This window comes from Bubalus kerabau, chromosome 2 (assembly GCF_029407905.1).
Source record: "Bubalus kerabau isolate K-KA32 ecotype Philippines breed swamp buffalo chromosome 2, PCC_UOA_SB_1v2, whole genome shotgun sequence".
NCBI lineage: Eukaryota > Metazoa > Chordata > Mammalia > Artiodactyla > Bovidae > Bubalus > Bubalus kerabau.
In genome coordinates, this window is record NC_073625.1 from 48409202 (window position 1) to 48436299 (window position 27098).

Consider the following 27098-nt stretch of genomic DNA (forward strand, 5'->3'; position numbering starts at 1 on the left):
AATGGTTCTGAAGTCACAGAGACTCCAGAATCTAGGAAGGTAATAGGAATTTAAGAAAACATATGCTTAGGTAGTTACAGAATTGAATACCACCTGATCAGGGCATGTGTGGAGATTTTTTTAAAGCTGATTTGCAACTTCTTGTTTTTCAGTCGATCAGTGGTGTCTGACTCTTTGTGACCCCAGGCACTGCAGCAAGCCAGCCTTCCCTGTCCTTCACTATCTCCTGGAGTTTGCTGAAACTCATGCAACTTTACTAAAGATTTAAATCAGTACATTTGAAATGCAACTCTGAAATGTTGACATTAGTAACTTAACCCCAATAGCTTTCAAATGCCTATATTTTTGAAAGCTCTATACATGTTTGACTCTCTGTGAAGTAAAAGCTTACAGGATGATAGAGAAACAAGCTGCATTAGTCTGAGTCCCCTCTCATGTCTGGGAAGGCAGCTCAAAGCATGTGCATCTTAATGGTAGGTCAAGAGTAACATCTTCATAGATATGTGTTTTGCTCATAGATATTCCTCCGTAATCAAATTTAAAAATCTTGGGAAATCTTTTTTTTTTTTTTTTTTTTTTAACATTTATTTATTTGGCTGCTCCGGATCTTAGTTGCAGCATGCAGGATCTTTAGTGGTGACATGTGGGATCCAGTTCCCCAACTAGAGATCAAATTTATGCTCCCTGCATTGGAAGCACAGAGTCTTAGCCAATAGACCACTAGGAAAGTCCCTCAGGGAATCTCACAATACTTAGTACTTTCAACAGCAATGAGATTGAGACCATGATAGAAGCTTTTTCTTGTCCCCCAATATCTCTTCATCCTTTTTCCTCGGTACTGAAACTGCATGTTCCAGCTTCCCCTGTAGTTTAGTGTAGCTAGGTGACTACGTTTTTGTCAGCAGGATGAAAGCAGAAATGGTATATATAAACTTTGGGAAAGTTTCTTAAAGAGAATACATGTTCCCTTTGTCCTCTCATCTGCTGGTAGGAATGTAAGCATAATGGCTACAGCTCCAGCAGCTCTCTTAGACCATGAGGTGACATTGGGAATGGAGGCTGGTATCTTTCAAATGCCCATGTACTTGATAGCATAAATAAATACATGGGTGACTTTCTTGGCTGGAATAAGGAGGCTCCATCTGTCCCCATAAAGTACCAGAGCAGCTCTAGACTAATTTTGGACTTCTTAAACATGAGAGGGAAATACCAATTTTTGTTTCAGATCAGATCAGATCAGTCGCTCACTCGTGTCTGACTCTTTGTGACCCCATGAATCGCAGCACGCCAGGCCTCCCTGTCCACCACCAACTCCCGGAGTTCACTGAGACTCACGTCCATCGACTCAGTGATGCCATCCAGCCATCTCATCCTCTGTCATCCCCTTCTCCTCCTGCCCCCAATCTCTCCCAGCATCAGAGTCATTTCCAATGAGTCAACTCTTCACATGAGGTGGCCACAGTACTGGAGTTTCAGCTTTAGCGTCATTCCTTTCAAAGAAATTCCAGGGCTGATCTCCTTCAGAATGGACTGGTTGGATCTCCTTGCAGTCCAAGGGACTCTCAAGAGTCTTCTCCAACACCACAGTTCAAAAGCATCAATTCTTCAGCACTCAGTCTTCTTCACAGTCCAACTCTCACATCCATACATGACCACAGGAAAAACCATAGCCTTGACTAGACGAACCTTTGTTGGCAAAGTGATGTCTCTGCTTTTGAATGTGCTATCTAGGTTGGTCATAACTTTCCTTCCAAGGAGTAAGCGTCTTTTAATTTCATGGCTGCATTCACCATCTGCAGTGATTTTGGAGCCCAGAAAAATAAAGTCTGACACTGTTTCCACTGTTTCCCCATCTATTTCCCATGAAGTGGTGGGACCGGATGCCATGATCTTTGTTTTCTGAATGTTGAGCTTTAAGCCAACTTTTTCACTCTCCTCTTTCACTTTCATCAAGAGGCTTTTGAGTTCCTCTCACTTTTCTGCCATAAGGGTGGTGTCATCTGCATATCTGAGGTTATTGATATTTCTCCTGGCAGTCTTGATTCCAGCTTGTGCTTCTTCCAGTCCAGCATTTCTCATGATGTACTTTGCATATAAGTTAAATAAACAGGGTGACACTATACAGCCTTGACGTACTCCTTTTCCTATTTGGAACCAGTCTGTTGTTCCATGTCCAGTTCTAACTGTTGCTTCCTGACCTGCATACAGATTTCTCAAGAGGCAGATCAGGTGGTCTGGTATTCCCATCTCTTTCAGAATTTTCCACAGTTTATTGTGATCCACACAGTCAAAGGCTTTGGCATAGTCAATAAAGCAGAAATAGATGCTTTTCTGGAACTCTCTTGCTTTTTCCATGATCCAGCGGATGTTGGCAATTTGATCTCTGGTTCCTCTGCCTTTTCTAAAACCAGCTTGAACATCAGGAAGTTCACGGTTCACATATTGCTGAAGCCTGGCTTGGAGAATTTTGAGCATTACTTTACTAGTGTGTGAGATGAGTGCAATTGTGTGGTAGTTTTGTTTAAGCTAGTGTTATTTTGTGGTTGTTTTCCCCTGCTTCTTGCAGCCAAATCTGATCCTAATACAATAATCAAAAAAGAAGCAAGACTTAAAAACATTATTATTTGGCCATACTTCACGGTTTGTGGGATCTTAGTTCCCCAGCTAGGGATGGAACTCAGGCTGGCAATGAAAGCACTAAACCCTAACCATGGGACTGCCGGGGAATTCCCTACAAACTTGTTTTTAAAAGTCTACTTTCATAGATCAGCAATTCAACTAGTTTTAAGGTTGCACATATTGTATTGTATATTCTGTAGGAAATTTAGAGGGACAGAGCTTGCAAAATCTGTTGAAATTACACTGAAAATTCAAGATGTATCGTCTTTAAAGGAGACAGGAAGAGACCTGACTGTAAGAAAAAGAAAAATCTGGATGCCCGGTTAAAGCATCAGGATAGAATCAGAAGACTAGTCAGTTGTTTTGGTAACCATGGGTAACAGTACTCGTTGGTAGCCTTGGACAAGTAACTTCACCTTTCTAGGCTTCCATTTCTGAGTGGTTGTTGTTGTTCAGTGGCTAAGTCATGTCCGACTCTTTGCGACCCCATGGACTGCATGCAGCACGTGTGCTTCCCTGTCCTTCACTATCTCCCGGAGTTTGCTCAAACTCATGTCCATTGAGTCGGTGATGCCATCCAACCATCTCATCCTCTGTCGTCCCCATTTCCTCCTGCCTTCAATCTTTCCCAGCATCAGGGTCTTTTCCAATGAGTCGACTCTTCGCATCAGGCGGCCAAAGCATTGGAGCTACAGCTTCAGCAACAGTCCTTCCAAAGAAAATTCAGGGTTGATTTTCTTTAGGATGGACTGGTTGGATCTCCTTGCAGTCCAAGGGACTCTCAAGAGTCTTCTCCAACACCACGGGTTCAAAAGCATCATTTCTGAGTGGTGGGGATTAGACAAGGACATCTCTACAGGCCACAGTTTCCAGAGAATCCTTCAGGACCATGTGCCCTACACTTGGCCAACGCCGAAGGGCCTATAGGCAAAGAGAGCCCCTGCCCCCGGGTCCCGGGATACCCTCTGCACGCGATCTCACGGATGCTACACTTAGAGAAGTTCCTGAGCAGAGACGCAGCGGGGTTGCCACCCAGAAGCACACCTCGGGACCGGTCTTGTCTACGCATCCGCGAATCAGAGGACTCGGACCCTGGCGGGCGGCGCCCTAGCTCCGCCCCCTGTCGTCAGGACCCGCCCCCGGAGCCCCGCTCCCGAGCCCCGCCCCGCTCCGGCCGGCCACTTGCTGCGCGCAGATTGGCTGCCGCGGTGCGCACGGCGCCGCGCCCCGCCCTGCCGGCGCCCTCAGCCTAGCGCCGGTCGAGCGCTCCCCTCCCGGGGCTGAGGTGGCGCGGAAGACGCCGGCTCGGCCGCGGCGTGGCCGCCTCCGCCTCTGCGTGTGAGCCCGGGGGGTCGGCTAGGGCGTCGGGGAAGCCGGGTGAGTGCTGGCGGCCCGTTTCGGGGGCGCGCGAGGGGACCAGCGCCCGCCTCCGAGGCGCAGGGAGGCACCCTCGGCCCGCCCGGGGCCTCCCCGGTGCGCGGCGCCGCCGCCGGGCGTATCGGGGTCCGTGGGGCGTCGGGGCGACGCCTCCCCCCTTCCTCACCAGCCCGCTCCGGCGACCGTGGCCGGCGCTCGGGGGTCGGGGTGGGGGAGAGCCGCGGTCTCTCGTCGTCGGGTTGGTTGCCCTGAAAGGTTTCCATCTCGGAACTGTCGGCTTCCCGGCGCTGCGGGGAAGGGGAAAGAGGTGCGCCGGCGCGGGGCCCCGAGCCCCTCAGGGGCTTCGTCGCCCCTCTTCGGTTTGGCTCTGAACCCTTCCTTGCTGAGAATGTGGTCCGTGTTGAGTGGACTTTTCCGACTCTGTACAGAGGTGTGGCGTGGAGATGGAGGAGGATGGACATTCTTTGGAGGATTGATCGTACAGGGTTGGGTGTCCTTTGAGAAAAAGAGCAGCTCATGTCGCAAAGGTAGTTGCAATGGGGACGGCCGTTCTCGTTTTTAAGCAATAAATTGACTCTCGAGTTAATCACGGGAAGGTGCTTAACTTGAAAGGTAAGTACGTGACCTTCTAAAGCCAAAGCGCTGATGATGAGAGGCACTGTCCTCGCTCCCGCCCCGCTGCTGACGCTGTGTGTGTATATGTGTGTGTGTGTGTGTGTGTGTGTGTGTGTTGGCGAAGGATTGTTGGGGAAGGATTCAAGCCTCGTGTGTGTGTGTGTGTGTGTGTGTGTGTGTGTTGGGCAAGGATTCAAGCCTCCGATTGGAGTGAATGTGTCGTCAGCCTTGTGCCTCTCAAAGACCTTGATTTCTCTTCGCAGTGCGCCACCTCTTCTCTCAAACTCCTCACCTCCCCGCACTGTAACACCCCTTAGCTTCACAGTTCCCAAGCCCCTGACTCTCAGGCTTGTCACACTTCTTTTCCGTCATCTTCAGACACTTGCCATCTCTTTTTGCAAACATAGTTTTCAGACGTAGAACAAACATTAGACTTTTTTTTTTTTAAACCGATAATACTGTTGCAAGCCTCTTTGTCCTTAAAAAGAAAACCCGAAGTTATCTTGAGTATCAGTGAGGCAGGAAAGGCTGGTTTAATGAGAGCAGGGGGAGGGCGCAGTGTTCCTCTTCCGGAGACACGCCTTCCCCACCTCCATCCTCCTCCGCCCACTAGGATTAGGGCAGCCCTAACTGGCTGGCCATTTCTGAATTCACTTCTGGATTCCAGGGTAAAGAATTTATCTTATTTTATCATTATCGACTCCTTTAAATGATTACCGTAATACATTCAGGTTGTGAACTTTTTTTTTTTTAATGTTACAGAAGAACATCAAGTGAAAAATTGAAACCAGGGAATTTCCTGGCAGTCCAGTGGTTAGAGCTCTGCGCTTCCCCTGCAGGGAGCAGGGATTCTCTTACTGGTCTAAGAGCTAAGATCCCAAGTGCCAAAAAAAAAAAAAAAAAGAAACAGCACAGAAGTGTATCAAGTAAAAGGTTAGCATAAGTTAGAACTCCTTGTTTCTTTACTTTGCACCCTCAATTCCAGTCCCTAGGAGGTAATGTGCTGTGTTAAGTCACCTCAGTCTTGTCCAACTCTTTGTGAGCCAATGAACCATAGCCCACAGGCTCCTCTGTCCCTGGGATTCTACAGGAAAGAGTACTGGAGTGGGTTGCTGTGCCCTCCTCCAGGGGATCTTCCCAACCCAGGGATCAAACCTGCAACTCTTACATCTCGTCCAGTGGCAGGCAGGTTCTTTGCCAGTGGTGCTACCTGGGAAGCCCCGGGAGGGGATAGTACCATGATACTGTTGGGCAACCTACTTAATATAAGGACATAATCATATCATTGTGGACCTGCCTCATTTTAAAAATGCTGTAAAGCACGCCACTGTCTAGAAGTACTTTAATATATTTTATTGGCCCCTTATTGGTGGATGTTTTGGTTGTTTCTGAGTTTTAGCCATTAAAAGATTTACTATGTGAATATCTTTGAAAATTGTAGGATAAGTCTCAGTTTAAACGGATTATTATATTTTAGAGTATAATTTTCATGCTCTTTTTGTAATTTGAAGGACTTTACAATTTAAAGACAGTAGCTAATTTGTTTGATTTAAATGCATTTCTTAGTATCTGTGTGTCTTGTAGTATTTAGAGACTGGATCAAAAAATTTGTTGAGTACCGAGTTAGATAATGGTGAATTTTTTAACTTTGTTGCCACATAGTGGTGTTGACTTTAAGGTTATATTGACTCACTTGATTGGCTTAGTAGGAATGAATAGAGGGCCCTGAGGAAGGGAAAATGTGAACAGGTATGTTGTGTAATACCCTCCTGTGGTAATCCCCCTGGAATATACAACAGTAACTGGAATTCTTGTTCTCTTTTGAAATAACTTCCTTTTGTTATAAAAGGTATCTCGGGTATGGAGAATGTTGTGGGGAATAAATACTGTTGCAGTGATCAGCACTGTATCTACAACCACATTAAGAAAGGAGACATTTACATCTTTCTTCCGGAGGGAGCCTCTATCGTGCTAGAAGTTAATCTTTCTCTTGCTTTATCAAATAAGCATTACACACAAATCCATAAATATACACATATATGTATATGTACACACATGTAAATGTTTACATGTCTTAAACAGTATATTTAGTTTTGAGTGAATAGTGTTAAAAACATATTACATACAAATAGCATGTTTCAAAGTTTTATTTTACTGTTACTGAGAGTGCTGCCAAGAATAGGTTTTTTAAGAGCACTTAAGAAACAGATATCTATGTAGTCCCTAGAGAAAGGACTGTCTCAATAAACGTGCTGAGTTAGATATAATTGGTTAACGTTTCAGAGGGCAACAAAATCGTAATACCTTTGTGATGAATCATTTCTACAAGGCTATAATGATCATACCTTATTAATTTTTGCAGTTAAGCACAAACCTTATAGGATGATAAACTGTGTCTTTATTAACAGTGGATTGTTCATTAAATAAACTGAGATAAGGAAATTATTTCCCCCAGAGCCCAGATGAGGTCCTAACAGGCTTATTAAAAAAATGCTATTGCTTTCTCCCTTTGAGATTAAAATTTTGTTTCATAATTGCGAGCACAATGCTGACCATGTAAGGAAAGGACAGGATTTATTGTCACTTTGAGATGAACGCTTCCAGGAAAAATGAGGGAGACAGAACGGCTTCAGCTTCCTTGACTTTTCCCCACAGGGGCCCTTTCTGAAGGGGTCAGTGGAGAGTGTTCTGGGTGAGTCTTGGGAGACATTTACTACGGTCTCAGGGGATCTGGGAGGCTTTAATGTGAAGCAAACACTGGAAGGACAGCAGAGATATGGTCAGAGGGCGTGGCCTGCTCTCCGTGGCCTCCCTGCAGTTACCAGGGTAGGTCAAAGCAGAACCTTCTGTCAGGGAAGTGCGTGTCCTTTGCTAATGCTGGCTGCAGGACTCCGAAAGAGAACAGGAACTGCCTCAGTGTATGATCATGATCCAGCCAAGCCCAGCTGAGGACGGATTAGTAGGAGTCTGGGCCAGGTTCACGGCATTCAGTCCTCAAGTGAAAAAGCTGGCGGAGCAGTGGGACCCCGCTTCATTCCAGCCGGTTGTCCGCATCTGGGGGCCCAGCGGGGCCCTCCTCAGCTCTCCTGTGTGGGGATCTTTCCTGTATTCTCTTTTGTTGCTTTTCACTCACTCTGATGGCACTCAGACAGCTGTAGTCTCCTGACAAGGAGAATTATGATTCCTGATCCTTTGTGGACCTTTTTTTGTTGTTTGTGTTTTAATTTCCACAGACTGTTTTCTGCTTTGACTTCAGTGATTTGGCGGCTTCCCTAATGGCTCTGTGGGTAAAGAATCTGCCTGCAATGCAGGAGATGCAGGTTTGATCCCTGTGTCAGGAAGATCCCCTGGAGAAGGAAGTGGCAACCCCCTCTAGTACTCTTGCTTGGAAAATTCCATGGACAGAGGAGCCTGGAGGTCTACAGTCCATGGGATCTCAAAGAGTCAGACATAACTGAGCACGCACACACACACATTTTCTGCTTTGACTTCAATGATTTGAAATTTAAAATAGTCTGTCTTAGTGTGGGTCTATGTTCATCCATTATTTTGAGTATCTGATGGGCCCTTTAAATCAGAAAATACAGTTCTTCCTATTCTGGAGAAATTTTCCTGAATATTTTGTTATTTTTCTCCCTCATGTTTTCTCTGTAGTTCCTCCTGAAACACCTGTTACTTGGATGTGAGCCTTGTAAAGGTCTTCTCATTTTCTTACCTGTTTTCTTCTGTTTTCCATCTACTTACGGCTAGATTTTCTTAACTTTTACTTCCCAAACTTTTATATTTGGATTTAAGAAAACCCCACAGTTATACTTTTAATATTCAAAGGCTATTTTTTAGTCTCTGAGTGTTCCTTACAATAACATGCTGTTCTTGTTTTAAGATGCAGTATGTTCTCTTGTTTCTGAGGTTGTAATGATTTTAAGTTTCCCTTCTCTGCGTAGCTTTCCAGACTCCTGTCTGGAAGGGATCTGGCTTCAGTCTCCTGCACCAGAATAGAGGAATGGCAAACTTCTGTCCAGTTTTCAGGATGATGCCTGAGTCTACCATTGTGCATGGTATCCCTCAGTCCAGAAGGCCAGATGTAGGGGAAAACCTCAGACTTCTGTCTGGATATGGATGAGGCAGTTGCCAGTCCATGGAGGGCATGGCAACCCACTCCAGCATTCTTGCCTGGAGAATCCCCACAGACAGAAGAGCCTGGCGGGTTACAGTCTGTAGGATCGCAAAGAGCCAGACATGACTGAAAGACCGAGCGAAGAGAAAAGGGACAGGTTCTGGGCCCTAACTTGTTTTCCTGCCTCCCTCAAGTCTTTACCGTTTTGGTTCTCAGCTTTCCCTGCTACTGGCTTGGATGTCCAGCTTTCTTGGGCATGCTCAGTTAGTGACCATGGTCCATCTGCTTTGCAACTTTCAAAATTTTACTGCTCTTGTCTCTTCTGTTCTCATCATTGTGTTCATGACTCCTTTTACTGATTGCAGTTTTTAGTGATGTTTCAGGAGGGAGCAAAATGAGATGCTTAGATACATCTTCACCCAAAGATAGTAATAGTTGTTTTTGACCAAGTGATAACTGAAACTCCAATACTTTGGCCACCTGATGCGAAGAGCTGACTTATTTGAAAAGACCCTGATGCTGGGAAAGATTGAAGGCAGGAGGAGAAGGGGACGACAGAGGATGAGATGGTTGGATGGCATCACTGACTCAATGGACATGGGTTTGGGTGGACTCCAGGAGTTGGTGATGGACAGGGAGGCCTGGTGTGTTGCGGTTCATGGGGTCGCAAAGATTGGACACGACTGAGGGACTGAACTGGATGGCAGCACTGCCATAAACAGAGGCCGTCTTCAGAGCGGTCCTATGTTTGTGGTGTTTGCGAACCCTCTTCTTGGTGGGTAGTGGTTGATAGCATCGAGTGAGCCCATGTTCTGCCTGTCTTCTTAATTCTCACTTATCGAGGGACGTGCTGTCGTAGCCCCAGTTTACACATCAGAAGACCAAAACCTAGGGATATTTAAAGCTTGAGCAGTTGTGGACTCCTCAGGGGAGTGAGGGGGTAAGACAAATGGAGAGTAGCATTGGCATATATGCGCCACCATGTTTAAAATAGACAGCTAGTGGGAACCCGCTGTGTAGCGCTGGGAGCTCAGCTTGGTGCTCCGTGATGACCCAGAGGGTGGGCTGGGGATGGGGAGCTTCAGGAGGGAGGGGGTATATGTATACTTATAGCCGATTGCCATTGCTGTACAGCAGAAATCAACACAACACTGTAAAACGATTATCCTCCAATTAAAAAAAAAAAAAAAAGCCTGAACAGTGCTAGTCACATAGCAACTATTCCATTAAAAATGGAATTAAATGAGCCTGGCCAGGAAGGCACAGCTGGGAAGAGGCTGATGTAGGCGAGGGCCCAGGCTGGTGCTCACTCCACGGACTGTACTTTCAGCTGCATGGGTGGTGGCTGGCGCTGGAGGAGGTTAATTGGTGTCGAGGCGTCTACTTCCTTTGTGCCCTTTGGCAGCATTCTTACTCAGGTCTTTACCTGTCCATTACTGTTTGCCAGGTGGGTTCCCTTTCACCTACTTGGGTTCAGAGCTGTGACCTGGGGCCAGTTTCCCTGAACAGGGGAGGAGAGCATTTTCTGATCAATCCCAGAGGACACAAAGATTCCCAGGCAGGGCTCCTGTGGGGAAACCTGGGTAAAGGTGGCTTCCGAGAGTGAGTGACGTTTTCCTGTGGCTAGATCAGCCCTGGGCTTGTGTAGCAGTCATCGTACTTAGGTAGCAACTCATGATTATCTGCCACTCTATTTTTTTCCAGCTTTTTATTATAAAAAATTTTTAAACATACAGAAAAATTGAACAAAAGATTTAACATTTTGCCATGTTTGCCTCATTTTTTTCTTTTTCTTTGCTGAACCATTTGCTCATATGTTGCTGACACTGACACCTCACCCCCAAATAGTAAGCAGGCATCTCCTAACAAGGCCATTCCCTTTACATAAGCACAATTCTGGAATGTTCTCTGACCTGTATTCTGATTTCCCCAGTTGGCCCAGACTGCCTTAAAAGATTTTTTTTTTGAAATGAGGACCAGTAATGGCTTACACATTTCACTTGGTTAATTGTATTTTTTGTCATAGATGAATGGTGAAATCTTTTGAACCTTCTAGCTCGTATTGCTTTTGGCGACTACTTCATGACTGGAAAGATGATGGTTCTCAGAATCTTTGAAATGGAAGGGACCCTTGATGTCATCTGGTTCAGTTATTTCCGAACTTGGCTTCTGTGTGTCCTAAAAGTTGAATTGGGAGTGTGTCGGTAGACAAAGAGATGAAGAGCCATTCCAAGGACATAGATATATAGAAATAGATACAGAAATATATACATGAATATATTGAAAATATCTAACAGTTTGCTTAACAGTAGGTGTTTGGTAAGTATTGGCTGTCTTCTCCCTTTTATTTCTTTGTGACTGGAGTGAAGAGTGCCTCAGGATAGTAGGAGTTAAGGAAGCTATATTAGGGAGAGACTGTAAGTATCCTGTGTCATTTGACTTTATCTTGAGTCATTGAAAGTTTTACAATAAAAGGCATGATCCCACCTGAGTTTGTTTTTAAACTACTTTTTTTTTTTCCTTGACTGTGCCACGCAGCTTATTAGATCTTAATTCCCCAGCGAGGGAGCAAAACCATGCCCAAGTGGAAGCAGGGAGTCTTAACCACTAGGCTTCCAGGGAAGTCCCCCAATCTGAGTTTTAGAAAGTTCTGGCAGAAAATGGACTTGAGAAAGCACAGAGGATGGTTTTAAGAAATGATATGCTTAAATATATTGTCATGGCAAGATTTTATTTCCTTCACTGAAATAACGCTTTTTATTACCAGTGTTTACAAATTATCAATTTAAATAAATCTAGGGCTTCCCTGGTGGCTCAGAGGTTAAAGTGTCTGCCTCCAATGCGGGAGACCCGGGTTTGATCCCTGGGTCGGGAAGATCCCCTGGAGAAGGAAATGGTAACCCACTCCAGCATTCTTGACTGGAGAATCCCATGGACGGAGAAGCCTGGTAGGCTACAGTCCACACGGTCAGAAAGAGTCGGACACGACTGAGCGACTTCACCTTCAGGTATAAAGTAGACTCTTCTTTTTTTGGTGACAGGATAATGAGACATGTACTGCATTTCAGAGTTTGAAAGACAGAATAGTTAGATTTAGTCATTCAGCAAGTACTGGAGTGGCTTCTTTATGCTATGTACTGTGCTAAGCTCTGGGAGAACCACAGTGAGCAAAAACGGATGTGGGTGTCCTTCGTGGAGCTTACTTTCTTCAGAGGGAGGTAGGTATTGATCACATAGAAGATTAATACTGAAATGCTAGGGGAATTAGATCTGGCTGTGGAGTCAGGAAAGCATGGAAGCCGTTATCATCATCCACTTGGATTATTTCAACAACCTTTTAACTGGTTTCGCTCCTTCCACTCTTCCCCCAGCAGTCTGTTCTCCCCACAACAGCCTAAGGGATGCTTTTAAATGTAAGGCAGACTTCTCAGACTCCCTTGCTGCTGCTAAGTCGCTTCAATCGTGTCCTACTCCTAGCGACCCCATGGACTGCAGCCTGCCAGCCTCCTCTGTCCATGGGATTCGCCAGGCAGGAGTACTGGAGTGGCTTGCTTTTGCCTTCTCCCTTAGGGCTCCCAATTTTAATCAGTAAAGACGAAAGTTCTCACAGTAGCCTATGAGGCTACCCTGTTACCTCTCTGGTCTACTTTCCCAGTTCACTGACTCCACTGTAACCTCGCCTGCTTCCGTGTTGCTCCTTGAATAACCCGTCCCGCCCTGGGGCCTCTGCCTTGCTGTTTTTCTGTCTGATACTCAGGAGGCTAACTCCATGCCTTCAGGTGTCATCTTTTCAAGGGGGCCTACCTTGTCCACCAGTTTAAACTTTCACCTGGCCCCACTCTCATCCACACTCCCAGTGCCCCTAGTCTACTTTGTTGTTTCCCTCATGGCATTTATCATTTTCTCGATCAGATCAGATCAGTCACTCAGTCGTGTCGGACTCTTTGCGACCCCATGAATCGCAGCACGCCAGGCCTCCCTGTCGATCACCAACTCCCGGAGTTCACTGAGACTCACGTCCATCGAGTCAGTGATGCCATCCAGCCATCTCATCCTCTGTCGTCCCCTTCTCCTCCTGCCCCCAATCTCTCCCAGCATCAGAGTCTTTTCCAATGAGTCAACTCTTCGCATGAGGTGGCCAAAGTACTGGAGTTTCAGCTTTAGCATCATTCCTTTCAAAGAAATTCCAGGGCTGATCTCCTTCAGAATGGACTGGTTGGATCTCCTTGCAGTCCAAAGGACTCTCAAGAGTCTTCTCCAACACCACAGTTCAAAAGCATCAATTCTTCGGCGCTCAGCCTTCTTCACAGTCCAACTCTCACATCCATACATGACCACAGGAAAAACCATAGCCTTGACTAGACGAACCTTTGTTGGCAAAGTGATGTCTCTGCTTTTGAATATGCTATCTAGGTTGGTCATAACTTTCCTTCCAAGGAGTAAGCGTCTTTTAATTTCATGGCTGCAGTCACCATCTGCAGTGATTTTGGAGCCCAGAAAAATAAAGTCTGACACTGTTTCCACTGTTTCCCCATCTATTTCCCCTGAAGTGGTGGGACCGGATGCCATGATCTTTGTTTTCTGAATGTTGAGCTTTAAGCCAACTTTTTCACTCTCCACTTTCACTTTCATCAAGAGGCTTTTGAGTTCCTCTTCACTTTCTGCCATAAGGGTGGTGTCATCTGCATATCTGAGGTTATTGATATTTCTCCTGGCAGTCTTGATTCCAGCTTGTGCTTCTTCCAGTCCAGCGTTTCTCATGATGTACTCTGCATATAAGTTAAATAAGCAGGGTGACAATATACAGCCTTGACGAACTCCTTTTCCTATTTGGAACCAGTCTGTTGTTCCATGTCCAGTTCTAACTGTTGCTTCCTGACCTGCATACAGATTTCTCAAGAGGCAGATCAGGTGGTCTGGTATTCCCATCTCTTTCAGAATTTTCCACAGTTTATTGTGATCCACACAGTCAAAGGCTTTGGCATAGTCAATAAAGCAGAAATAGATGTTTTTCTGGAACTCTCTTGCTTTTTCCATGATCCAGCGGATGTTGGCAATTTGATCTCTGGTTCCTCTGCCTTTTCTAAAACCAGCTTGAACATCAGGAAGTTCACGGTTCACATATTGCTGAAGCCTGGCTTGGAGAATTTTGAGCATTACTTTACTAGCGTGTGAGATGAGTGCAATTACGTTTATTGTGTCATTCCGTCTCCCTTCTTTCCCACTGCCAAAGCTCCACATGGCCAGTGCTTTTTATCTGCTCATTCTTGTATCTTAAGTGTCCACAGCAGGGTCTGGCGTGTAGCTGGCACTCCTTAAATAAACCTTGAATGAATGAAAGGAAAGCTGATGTTTGAGTGGAGAAGTCACAACTAAGGGGACATCTGGCATCATGAGTAGGAGTTAACCAGGTGAGCTGGGGGTGGAAAGGTAGGTTTCACGCAGAGGGGACGTGGTTTGTATGGGGTGATTCAGCAAGTGTAAGGCACTACAAGAGAAACGAGGATCATTGGGGGAGAGAGGAGAAAATATTTCAAGAGCAGCTTGAGGAGAAAAAGTGCTGGGCCGTGCTACAGCATCTTTGTCTTTAGAAATGGAAAGATGGTGAAAGGTTTTAAGCAGGAAGGAGATGCCAGCTTTGTGCCTTTTAAAAGCAACACAACATTCTAGCTGTGGTATGGGAAACATATTGATGAGGGCAGGAGTGGATGAGGCTGGATCAGTTGGGTACCTGTTGTCATGGGACAGGTGGGAGAGGGACCTCTCTTCATCACTCAGGTGATGGTACTGGAAGGGAGACGTGGAGAAGTTAGACTTGAGAGAGTTAAGTGAAAGTTGCTCAGACATGTCCAACACATTGCAACGCCATAGACTATACAGTCCATGGAATTCTCTAGGCTGGAATACTGGAGTGGGTAGCCTTTCCCTTCTCCAGGGGATCTTCCCAACCCAGGGATCAAACCCAGGTCTCCCACATCACAGGCGAATTCTTTACCAGCTGAGCCACAGGGAAGCCCTGAGAGAGTTAAAGGAGGCACAATCAGGTAAGGGATGTGAGAGGTAAGAAAGAAGTAAAGAGGAAGACACCTGCATTTCTGGCTTATGTAATCGAATGACTGGTGATTCGTTAATTGTGAGAATCCTGGAATAGGATCAGATTTGGAGGAGGGGACCATGCATTTGAATTTGTGTTTGGACCTGCTGATTTTGAAGTGACTGAGACAGCCAGAGGGTGTCAGGCAAGTAGTTGGATGTATGGAAACGTAAATCTGTGAATCAACTGCATAGGGAGGCAGTATAGGGAAGGTTCACCATTTTGAATAATTCATGTTTTGAATAATTAAAAGTTGTTAAGGATATTACTGGGGCAAATTGTATAGCTACAGGATTAGAGTCTCCTTAGAAACCTAAGCTCCCTGTCCTTTACTTTGGCTTTTAGTTTTAAATCTTTTACCAAAATTGGTGCTACTTCCTAAATTTTATTTCTGTTTAATAGATGATTTATAGGTGAGAAGGCAAAGAAGCATCCTGAGATTAAGTATGTAAAATGTCTTTTCCAAAAGTGCTTTAGCTCTCTGAATAATTCATTCTGTTGGATCTTAAAGCCTATAAAATATTCACACTGTGAGTGCCCAGAAACCAGGTTTGTAGCAACCCAAGAAGAGAGCTTGTATTCTCCAGACTCGCTTGGCAAGATTTGAATCAACAGTAATCACACTGTCATTGTGGATCTCATCGGACGGCTTTCTTCTATTTCTGGGTGGTCACAGGGTTCCTGTAAATTGGGGCCCTTTCTCTTCCATCTTGTTTTTCTTGCTCTCTTCACCACAGGCAGTAGGATAGTAACTTTCTGCCCAAGAAACCAGAAATGAGAGAAATGCTGTGAATCTCTCTGGCATAGGTACAGTGTAATGATCACAAAATGGGTTTTGGAATCAGATGTGAGCTTCAGTGGAATCCTGGCTTTCCTTCTTGCTAGCTGTGTGACCTTGGGCCAGTTCTTCTCTAAACCTTATTTTAGTAATACCATAGAATCTTAGTAATTGCCTTAGAGTATTTGTGAGGAGTCAGTGGAATAGTCTGTGCAAAGAGTTCCTCTGAGGATGGAGTGGAGTTGTCTGTAACCGATAAGCACTTGTAGCTAATAGCCAGCAGTAGTAGTAGAGGTGGGGACATGTATGTTTTACTCTGTATGACTCTTACACGTTTAGTTTGACTGCCTTGTGAAGCTTGTGGGGCTTTAGCTCCCCAGCCAGGGGTTGAGCCTGGGCCCTCGGCTGAAAGCACAGAGCCCTAACCACTGGACCACCAGCGAATTCCCATAGATTTTATTTCTGTCTCTTTTGAGTCAGCTGTCTGATTATGTAGACCTACTATCTTGGACAGTATTTAAATTTTGTTAATTTCCTGATTCAGGGGTGAGGGGGTAACAGTTTTGTTGTTTGTGTTTTTTTTACAAATTGTAACTTGATTTAAAAAACATCTCAATTGATTTCTCTGCCAGTTTGTTCACCTCCTGATGATGGGTGCCAAGTTTTATTCATCTTTGTTTTTCCCACAGTACCTTGCTTGTAAGACATGTTCTGTAAGTACTCCATACATGTTCTAGAGGAGTTTTGTGCTGGTTAAGTTCCACTGTGTGTAGTCCGCTGTGATGTCTGGCACACAGTGATGCAAGGAAGGAAGGAAGGGAGTCACAGATGAGCACTGAGTCAGTCCTCCGCCCTCTTCCGCGCTTCCTCCTTGAGATACCCTAGCTGCGCCCATGACTTCAGCTACCACTTAATCACTGCAAACCTCCAGCCTCTTTTTCTGTCTTAAACCACTGTTTCATCTGTGCATCTGTCTTTGGCACCTCTCCACCTGCAGGCCCTTCATCATTTCAAGCCCATTATGCTCAAACTCTCCCATTCTCCCTTCCCTGTTTTGGTTAGTGGTGTCTTGCCAGGCATTGAGCACCCAAACATAGTCAATTCTTAGCTCTTGCTTGCTTGTGGGTAATACCATGCTAATATTTCTCAAACAAAACCCTTTTCTTTAGCCTGTACCAGGCTGGCCTCAGCTCATATCCTTATTCTCTTTCTGTCTAGAAGGTGTCTTTAACATATTCCTTCAGTCCCTTCTCCATACTCCTGCTCCCAGAATTATCTTTCAAATCACAGCACTGGTCTTGTCTTCCCTGCTTACAAGCCTCTGGCAGTTCCCTAGTTCTCAAAGCAGGGGCCTACAGACTCCGAGCTGTGGGCCAGGTCTGGTATGCTGCTTGCTTTGTAAATTAAGTATTATTGAAATACAGGCATATGCTCATTTGTCCACATAGTGTCTGTGCTGGTATAACAGCAGAGATGCGTAGCCCTGGCGGAGATCGTTTGGTCTGCAAAGCCAAAAATGTACACTGATTGGTTCTTGACAGAAGAAGTTGGCTAATCCCTGGCTTCGAGGGTAGAAGTCAGATTTGCATAGGCTGAAAAATTCTTCTTGATCTTGTTCCATACAGGTTAATCACCGCCACCACTCTTTGAAATACCATAAACTCTACGCTGTTTTCTTGTGTGCCTAAATGATTTCACATATTTTATTCCTTCTTTTTCATCTATCACATTCCTATTGTTGCTTCAAAACTCAGCCAAGTTTATTTTTCCTTTATCAAACTTCCCTCAACTCTTCCTGGCAACTCTGCTGTAACACTGTTTTTATATTTCTATTATACGGCTTTTATGTTATAGCCCATAGTTTATGTATATTTATAGCACATTTACTCTTTTGACAATGTCCCCTAAATTCTTTACGTTGATTGTGGTGATCATTTTTGTACACACAGCACCTAACATCATTTGGCAATTAGTGCAAAGATAGATGGACAAACAGGTGGTAGTATGAAAGTTTGGTCAAAGGGAAGAATTTTGAATTTTGGGACTTGGGTGTATATGGAACTTGCTCAGACCATGTTTATATATTATTCAAGTGTTTGTTGTTTTCTCCTCTTGCTTTTTGCAGCTGTCTTTTGGTTTCCTAAACTAGCTGTTTGGAAATGAAATTTTCACAATAGAATCATTTAAAATGCCCTCTAAAAAGGGCTCATTTCTGGGAATTCCCTGGTGGTCCAGTGGTTAGGATTCTGAGCTTCCACTTAAGGGAGCATAGGTTTGATCCCTGGTTAGGGAACTAAGATCCTGTATGCTGCATGGCACAGGCGAAAAAAACAAAAAAGACTCATTTCTTTTTATAAAGAGTTACCTCTTTTAGGAGTGGCAATAATGACTGTCTAATGTCTATCAAGGCTATGGTTTTTCCAGTGGTCATGTATGGATGTAAGAGTTGGACTGTGAAGAAAGCTGAGCACCAAAGAATTGATGCTTTTGAACTGTGGTGCTGGAGAAGACTCTTGAGAGTCCCTTGGACTGCAAGGAGATCCAGCCAGTCCATCCTAAAGGAGATCAGTCCTGGGTGTTCATTGGAAGGACTGATACTAAAGCTGAATGGCATCACTGACTCGATGGACATGAGTTTGAGTGAACTCCGGGAGTTAGTGATGGACAGGGAGGCCTGGTGTGCTGCGATTCATGGGGTCGCAAAGAGTCGGACATGACTGAGCGACTGAACTGAAATGAGCTGAACTGAATGTATTAGAAAACTTCCATTAGTTCAGTTTAATAATCTTGTTTTTTAAAAATTGCTACCAGGATCAGTTTTATGGGAGAACATACCGGTAATTTCCTTGACCTCAAAAAAGTTTGTTTATTAAACATAGTTATAGACATAGTACATCATATAAGAGGTTTTTCAACAGGCAAGAAGAATCAACAATTCATAGTTTTAATTACAGTGTTAATGTTAAAAATCACTTTGCATTAAAAAAATGTAATTCATGCTCAGTGCAGCAGACTTTGAAAATAGACTAAAAAACACACACATCTTATTATCATCCATATGTATAATGATATTACGGAAGTACTGCTGTTTGTCCTTCTAGCATTTTTACACATGTATGTGTTTATATATACTGCTGATTCTTTTTTCTAAAAAGGAAATAATGCAATAGATAGTCTTAATAACCTGCCTTTTTCACTTAGTCATTACCATTTACTCATGCCATTCAATGTTTTTCAGAAATAAATATAAAAAAAGTTTTTTTCACATGGCATGTGGGATATTAGCTCCCCAACTAGAGATTAAACCTGCACCCCCTGCATTGGAAGCATGGGGTCTCAACCACTGGACCACCAGGGAAGTCCCTCAAAAATACTTTTTTAAATGTCTGCATTAATGCCAAAGACTTTGACTGTGTAGATCACAACAAACTGTGGGAAATTCTTCAAGAGACGGGAATACCAGACCACCTGACCTGCCTCCTGAGAAATCTGTATGCAGGTCAAGAAGCAACACTTAGAACTGGACATGGAAAAACAGACTGGTTCCAAATTGGGAAAGCAGTACGTCAAGGCTGTATATTGTCACCCTGTTTGTTTAACTTATATGCAGAGTACATCATGCGAAATGTTGGGCTGGATGAAGCAAAAGCTAGGATCAACATTTCCAGGGAAAATATCAATAACCTCAGATATGCAGATGATGTCTCCCTTAGGGCAGAAAGAGAAGAACTAACGAGCTTCTTGATAAAAGTGAAAGAGGAGAGTGAAAAAGTTGGCTTAAAACTCAACATTCAGAAAATGAAGATCATGGCATCTGGACCCGGGAAACAATGGAAACAGTGAGAGATTTTATTTTCTTGGGCTCCGAGATCACTGCAGATGGTGACTGCAGCCATGAAATTAAAAGATGCTTGCTCCTTGGAAGAAAAGGTATGACCAACCTAGACAGCTTATTAAAAAACAGAGACATTACTTTGCCCACAAAGATCCGTCTAGTCAGAGCTATCATTTTTCCTGTGGTCATGTATGGATGTGAGAGTTGGACTATAAAGAAAGCTGAGCCCCGAAGAATTGTTGCTTTTGAACTGTGGTGTTGGAGAAGACTCTTGAGAGTCCCTTGGACTGCAAGGAGATCCAGCCAGTCTGTCCTAAGGGAGATGATCAGTCCTGGGTGTTAATTGAAAGGACTGATATTGAAGCTGAAACCCCAATACTTTGGCCACCTGATGTGAAGAGTTGACTCATTTGAAAAGACCCTGATGCTGGGAAAGATTGAAGGCGGGAGGAGAAAGGGATGACAGAGGATGAGCTGGGTGGATGGCATCACTGACTCAATGGACATGAGTTTGGGTAAACTCCGGGAGTTGGTGATGGACAGGGAGGCCTGGTGTGCTGCGGTTCATGGGGTCGCAAAGAGTCGGACATGACTGAGCGACTGAACTGAACTGAACTGAACTGATGCCATTTTATATAAGGGACTTCAGTGTCCACAGGTTTTAGTATCCAAGGGGAGTCCTGGAACCAAATCCCCTGTATATACTGAGGGATGACTGTATGTTTTCTGAAATGAATTTAAGGAGACTATTTATTCGGCTGTGTCGGGTCTTAGTTGCAGTATGCGGACCTTTCAGGATCTTTCACTGTGGCGTGCTCCTTCGCTAGCTGTGGTTCCCCAGGCTCTGGGCCAAATGGGCTCAGTAGTTGCGGCATGCAGACCTAGTTGCCCTGAGGCATGTGGGATCTTAGTTCCCCGACCAGGGATCAAACCCACATCTTCTGCGTTGAAAGGTGGATTCTTAACCCCTGGACCACTGGGTAACTCTTGGGAAATGAATTTTACAATAAGAAGTACGACTTTTGTTTTAACCTTCAGACATTGTCTTAAATTCATGGTGACCTTCCCCTAAACTTGCTTTTTAACTAGTTAATATTTAATCTTTGATAACAGTTCATCTCCATGTCTGCAGACTATCTTAATGAAACATACCCATAAAGCATACAGAGTAAGTCTTTAGTGCAGCTAAAGCATATCTAAATGATAAAATTAAAAAAAAACTGCTTGTGGGTAAAATTTACATACTGTAAAATACACAGCTCTTAAGTGTTCACTTCAGTAACTTTTGATAAATACATGTACCTGCATAATCAGTATCTCAACCAAGATATAGACCATTTCTATCACTCCCCCCCACAAAAAAAAGTTCCCTTGTAGTCAGTTCTCAGTCCCTGTAGGCAATCACTGTTTTGATTTCTGGGAACATTGGTTAGTTTTGCCTCTTAAGCTTCATTTAAATAGCATCATACAGCATATACTCTTTTGTGTCTGCCTTTTTTCACATAAATCAGGTTTCTGAGTTTTTTTTTCTGTGTGCTTATATGTATTATTCATCCTTTTTTGTCCCTGAATAATATTCCATTCTATGGATTGATCATAATTTGTTTATCCATTTGTTTTTCTGTTAAGCATTTAGGTTGTTTCAGTTTGGCACTAATATGAATAAACCTGCTCTAAACTTGCTTGTAAAAGTCTTTTTGTGTATGTGGACATATGTTTTTACTTCCCTTGGTAAATATTTAGAAATGGAATTGCTAGGTTATAGGATGGTTTATTTTTAACTTTGTAAGAAATTGCAATCAGAAATGTGTAAGATTTCCAATTGTTCTACCACCAACAGTCAATCTTTTTAAAAAATCTTAGCTCTTCTAGTGGATGTGATATTTCTTTAATTTGCATTTCCCTGATGACTAATGATATTGAATGCTTTTTAAGATGCTTTTGTTCATTGTATTTTAATTTAATTAATTTATTTTTGGCTGCAGTGGATCATTGTTGCTGTGTGAGGACTTTCTCTAGTTGCAGTGAGGGGTTAGTCAGGTATTTAAGAGAGTTTATATTGCAGTGTTTGGGGCTAGCTGTTGGCTGGGCCGCCACCTGGAACTAGACCAGAACACCTATATGTGGTCTCCTCACAGTACCGTGGCCTTGAATTTTTCATGAAGGAACCAGGACTCTGGTCTTAGTGTTCCTTACCTTGTATGATCTAGTCTGAGAAGTTACATGACATCACTTTCTCTACTTTGTTGGTCAACCCACCTTTGCTGTGCTGTGCTGAGTTGCTCAGTCATGTCTGACTCTTTGCAACCCACTGGACTGTAGCCCACCAGGCTTCTCTGCTCATGGGGATTCTCCAGGCAAGAATACTAGAGTGGGTTGCTGTGCCCTCCTCCATGGGATCTTCCCAACCCTGGGATCGAATCCAGGCAGCAGATTCTTTACTATATGAGATACAGGGGAAGCCCAAGAATACTGGAGTGGGTAGCCTATTCCTTCTCTAGGGGATCTTCCTGACCCAGGAATCGAACCGGGGTCTCTTGCATTGCAGGTGGATTCTTTACCAGTTGAGCTACCAGGGAAGCCCTCAACCCACCTTTATTGTTGGCCTCAATTCAAAGGAAGGTACATAGATCCACCTCTCAATTGGAGAAGTGTCAGAGACTTTGCAGACACGTTTTAAAAACACCCTGCTCGTTTAACAGATACTGTTAGTAAGCGCCCTCTTGTGTCTTAGCAGTCTTAGGTACATCTCAATAGATACTCAGTGTAGTACTGAATTTTTCTTCTTACCTGTAGAAGATAAAGACCCGAAGTAAGTTGTTCTTTAAAGCTTTAAGAAAGGAGTAGAATATTTCACTTCTTAAAAATATTTCCTTACATGTATTTTTTTTTTTTTTTTAGTATATAGTATTTAATGAAAAATCCATGCTTCAGTGGTGAAAATGGCGGGCTTCCTAGATAATTTCCGTTGGCCGGAATGTGAGTGCATTGACTGGAGTGAGAGAAGAAACGCGGTGGCTTCTGTGGTTGCAGGTATATTGGTAAGTGGAAAGGCGTCGTTGGTGACATTTATGCCTCACCTTTCCCCCTGAAAATTGATCTTGATCCCTTTGCACTATGAATAACCAAGATAATACAATTTTTGTAGGCAGTAGTTTTTTTTTCCTTCCTTTTTTGTTTTAATATTTATTTATTTATTTTTTGGCTGGGTTTTTGTTGCTGTGTGCAAGCCTTCTCTAGTTGCAGCGCCCGTGCTTCTCATTGCAATGACGTCTCTCCTTGAGGAGCACAGACTCTAGGGCACATGGGCTTCTGTAGTTGCTGCTCGAGGGCTCCGGTGCTCGGGCTCAGTAGTTGTGGTGCATGGGCTTAGTGCTCCTCTGCATGTGGGATCCTCACGGACCAGGGATTGAACCCGTGATCCTTGCACTGGCAGGCAGATTCTTAACTGCTAGATCACCAGGGAAGTTTTTTAAAAACAAAACAAAACAAAACGCTTTTTACTAAAAATATCAAACATACAGACAAAAATAGAATGGTATAAAGAGTCCCTTTTCACCCCCTGTACTTAATCTTTGAGCTTCAAAAAAATTAAATCATGGATTTCTCTGATGGGCCAGTGGTTAAGATTCCACGATTCCACTGCAGGGGGTATGAGCTCCATCCCTCCTCAGGGAACTAAGATCCCACATGCTGCAATGAAAGTGAAAGTGAAGTTGCTCAGTTGTGTCCAACTCTTTGGGAACCCATGGACTGTAGCCTGCCAGGCTCCCCTGTCCATGGGACTCTCCAGGCAAGAATACTGGAGTGGGTTGCCATTTCCTTCTCCAGGAGATCTTCCCAACCCAGGGATCAAACTTTGGCTCCTGCATTGCAGGCGGATTCTTCACCCTCTGAGCCACTAGAGAAGCCATAGGGCACAGCACCCGCCCCGCCCCCCCAAGAAAAAATCAGATCATGGCCAATCTTGTGATGGAAATCAAGCATTCCCTGGCCCCACCGAATAAGATACTTGCTGTATTTTACATGTCATTCAAGACCTTCTTTACAATAGTGGCATACTCCATCATGAAGTTTTGCATTAATTTTCTTGGTCTGAAGACTCTTGTTATAAAACTTTTCATTTTGAAGCTAAATGTATTCTGGTGCCTCCAAGGCCTGGAACAAGTTACGTTCCCTTCGGGGAGCTCATCATTGAAACCACAACCACCTTGAGCTGGGACCAGAAAGATCCTGTTACACTTAGTGTAAATTTCTCTTTTTCAGTGTATAGGTCTACACCTGAAGTCCAATAGAAAAAAAAAAATAAGTAGGACAAGAACTAAAGATAACTGTGAAGCAGTATGCATGCAGAAGTCTTTTAGGTGTTTCTAAGTTTTTCTTGCTCTCTAGGGTCATCTCTCCTGCACTTAATTTGCCTATGAAATTCCTTAGTAACTTTTCTACTTTGTCTATTCAGCCTAGTTTACATAGAAACTTTACATTTTCCAAACTCATATTTAATCAGTTTTACAGTATTTAATCAAATTGCCTATTAATTAAAATCATAGCAAGCTTAGATGTTTTCTTGGAGACGTGGCGACTCATTTGTGGAAACGAAAGTGTTTGGTCACATTAAAAAGAATGTCCGAGTGCTTTTTAATATGAACAAGAGAGTGAAACCAGGTAATCAGGGAACTGGTTAGTTAAGAGAGCTTTGGTTGTGTATAATTTTATGGTGCATTTATGGTGTATTTTATGGTTGTATGTAAATTTATGGTGAAAGAAGCAGATAATTCATTCCCAGATAATAAGTTTTTCATCTTGCACTGAGAGCAGGACATCAGAATCTTACACCAATTTGATTAGTTGGATTTACCTCATACACTATAAAGAAGTAAACAAGGGATTCTTATTTTTTATATTTCAGCATCTAAAACTCCAAGTAGACATATTTCATTGTATGTTTCAATTATATGGCCCATAGAAAACGTGAAATGTTAAGGAACACGTAAGCCAAAGTGTTAGTGTTAGTGCTGTTTTAACGACGTGGGCTCTTTTTCCTTCTCAAGTTTTTTACCGGTTGGTGGATAATGATCGATGCAGCTGTAGTGTATCCGAAGCCAGAACAGCTGAACCATGCCTTTCACACATGTGGTGTGTTTTCCACATTGGCTTTCTTCATGTAAGTATGAGGTAACTCTCAACTCAAGATTATTTTTCTAAAAACTTTTTTTCCTCAAAAGTTTAATGCTATCTGGAATAACTTCGATAGAGTCTTTAACATGATAGATATATATGTGCATATATCTATATTCCCATTTTATTAAAATTTTTAAAAATCAAGAATGACTGGAATTTAGTCAGATAATCTTTTTATCCTCTATAATGATTCAGCATGTGATTTTTGATCTTATATTTGTTAAACTGACAAATTACTATGTTTTATAGATCTTAAGACTATTTTTTGTATTTTAACATCTCTGAATATCAGCATGCTTCTCATAGTCATTGGTATCTTATAATTCATAATTTTTTTCCTTGGCAGCATGAAAAATAATGGTACATCTTAAAAATCATTGGCATTTTAGATTTAATCAAGTTTGTACATTTGTAGATTCTTTAGGAGGGGAGTAATCCTTGAATATTCTCATATATTCATCTTTTACCATGGAATATTATTTAAATGTGTTACTTGACTGTATTTGCCAGTATTTGGGGGAGGACAGGATTAACCTTAAATTAAGAGATTGACCTATGGCTTTTCTTTTTTATTAAATCATTTTCAGGTTTAGCCATTCTGTCACTTCCTAAGAGTTTAGAAGTTTTTCATGGATGTCTTTTAATAATTTAAAAAATAGGTTAAAATAAGATTATATAATTTTATTATAGTCAGGAGCTTTAAAAACATTTAAATTTGTAGAAGATGGATCTACTTATATTCATTCAGGATGCTAAGTAAAGACAATTCCTGCTACAAATGAACCTGCTCTGACAAAAGTGGAAAGAGAAGCTGAATAAAGTGAGCCTATTATACATAAACCACATGTTCTTTGAATTTGAGAAATGGATGAGAGAAAGTCACTTGACTTTTAACACAAAGAGAAACTTTTGAGCTCTTGGTTATAGTGAGAGCCTTAAAATGGGGTCATACACAGCGGGCCACTCATGTAAAATAGGCAAGGAAATCAGAAAACGGAAGTCTCTTTCATAATCTCTGGAGGCAAGTGATAGTAATCCCTGAAAATTAAATCTTTTCTGGGTGTATTTTAGTAAAGTAAGACTACTGTAATATTTCTATCCATTAGGACATTTAAGTTAAAAGATACATTCAGTTATTCAGATGTTGACTTTAGTTAGAAAATGTTTCTCTTTTAAGTGACTTGTGAAGAAGATATTCCCTTCTGAATATCTGTGACTCTTAGCAGCCTGAAAGCTTATTGGATGATTTTGTATTGTTTCAGGATAAACGCTGTGTCCAACGCTCAGGTGAGGGGTGACAGCTACGAGAGCGGCTGTTTAGGAAGAACAGGTAAGGCCCTTTTGAGTGGTTACCGTATGCTAGTGAAAGAGGGATCTATCAGTAGAAAAAAACAACGCCTCTTGTGAGTCTTTCTTTAGGGATGGTAATGATTATGTAGAATTTTTAAAGTTTTGCTTTTAAAAAAAGTTGTTTTTATTTAAAACTTTAAGAAAGTTGAAGTTACTGGTTTTTGTCATGTTATATTGCCCATAGTATATAGATAAGATATATCATTCAGAATCAGTGGATCTTGACTCCAGGTTATTCTTCCTGTACTAATGATGGATTTATTCTTATCCCAAATATTGACCAATAATATTACTTACAGTATAGCTGATTGTGATTATATAACACCAAAGTATGAACACATTAAGAGATCAAACTTAGGGCTACAGTGTTTTTCACATTTAGTTCTGATCACCTGAATAACCAACCCATAGACTACAACGAAAGTATCTAGAACAATCATGCTGTCTACATACACATTTTTTTGTTTAAAATCTTTTGATTTGTCATCCAATAGTATTTTTCTTTTATTCCGACTATAACACATTCTATTAGAATCCATGGGTTTGTTTCCAGTGGAATTTTCTTGCTGTATATGAAAAGTACAGGACTAGACATCCTGTTTCCAGCCTTTAAGGATGAGGGAGGGTAACTTGTAATTATAGTCAGAAATTGGGAATACGTGGGAAAGGGATTTTGAAGGATGATTAGGAATAATAGCAAGCACTTGTAGAATTCAGTTCAAATCAGTTCAGTTCAGTTGCTCAGTCATGTCTGTCTCTTTGCGACCCCATGGACTGTAGCACACCAGGCTTCCCTGCCCAATACCAACTCCAGGAGCTTGCTCAAACTCATGTCCATCAAGTCGGTGATGCCATCCAACCATCTCATCCTCATCCTCCTGCCTTTAATCTTTCTTAGCATCAGGATCTTTTCCAAGGAGTCAGTTCTTTGGGTGGCCAAAGTATTAGAGTTTCAGCTTCAGCATCAGTCCTTCCAGTAAATATTCAGGACCCATTTCCTTTAGGATGGACTGGTTGGATCTTCTTGCAGTCCAAGGGACTCTCAAGAGTCTTCTCCAGTACCACAGTTCAAAAGAATCAAATCTTCAGCACTCAGCTTTCTTTATAGTCCAACTCTCACACCCATACGTGA

General features: G+C 42.8%; 1 protein-coding gene across 1 annotated transcript in view; it reads left to right on the forward strand.

Moving 5' to 3' along the window:
* The first annotated feature begins 3832 nt into the window (after positions 1-3832).
* TMEM50B (transmembrane protein 50B) overlaps positions 3833-27098 on the forward strand; it is a 37060-nt gene continuing 13794 nt past the window's right edge. The window contains exons 1-4 of the mRNA XM_055567667.1: positions 3833-3996; positions 22337-22476; positions 24487-24599; positions 25879-25946. Of these exons, the coding sequence (XP_055423642.1) occupies positions 22378-22476; positions 24487-24599; positions 25879-25946 (280 nt within the window). The 5' untranslated portion in view covers positions 3833-3996; positions 22337-22377. The remainder of the gene's footprint in view (positions 3997-22336; positions 22477-24486; positions 24600-25878; positions 25947-27098) is intronic.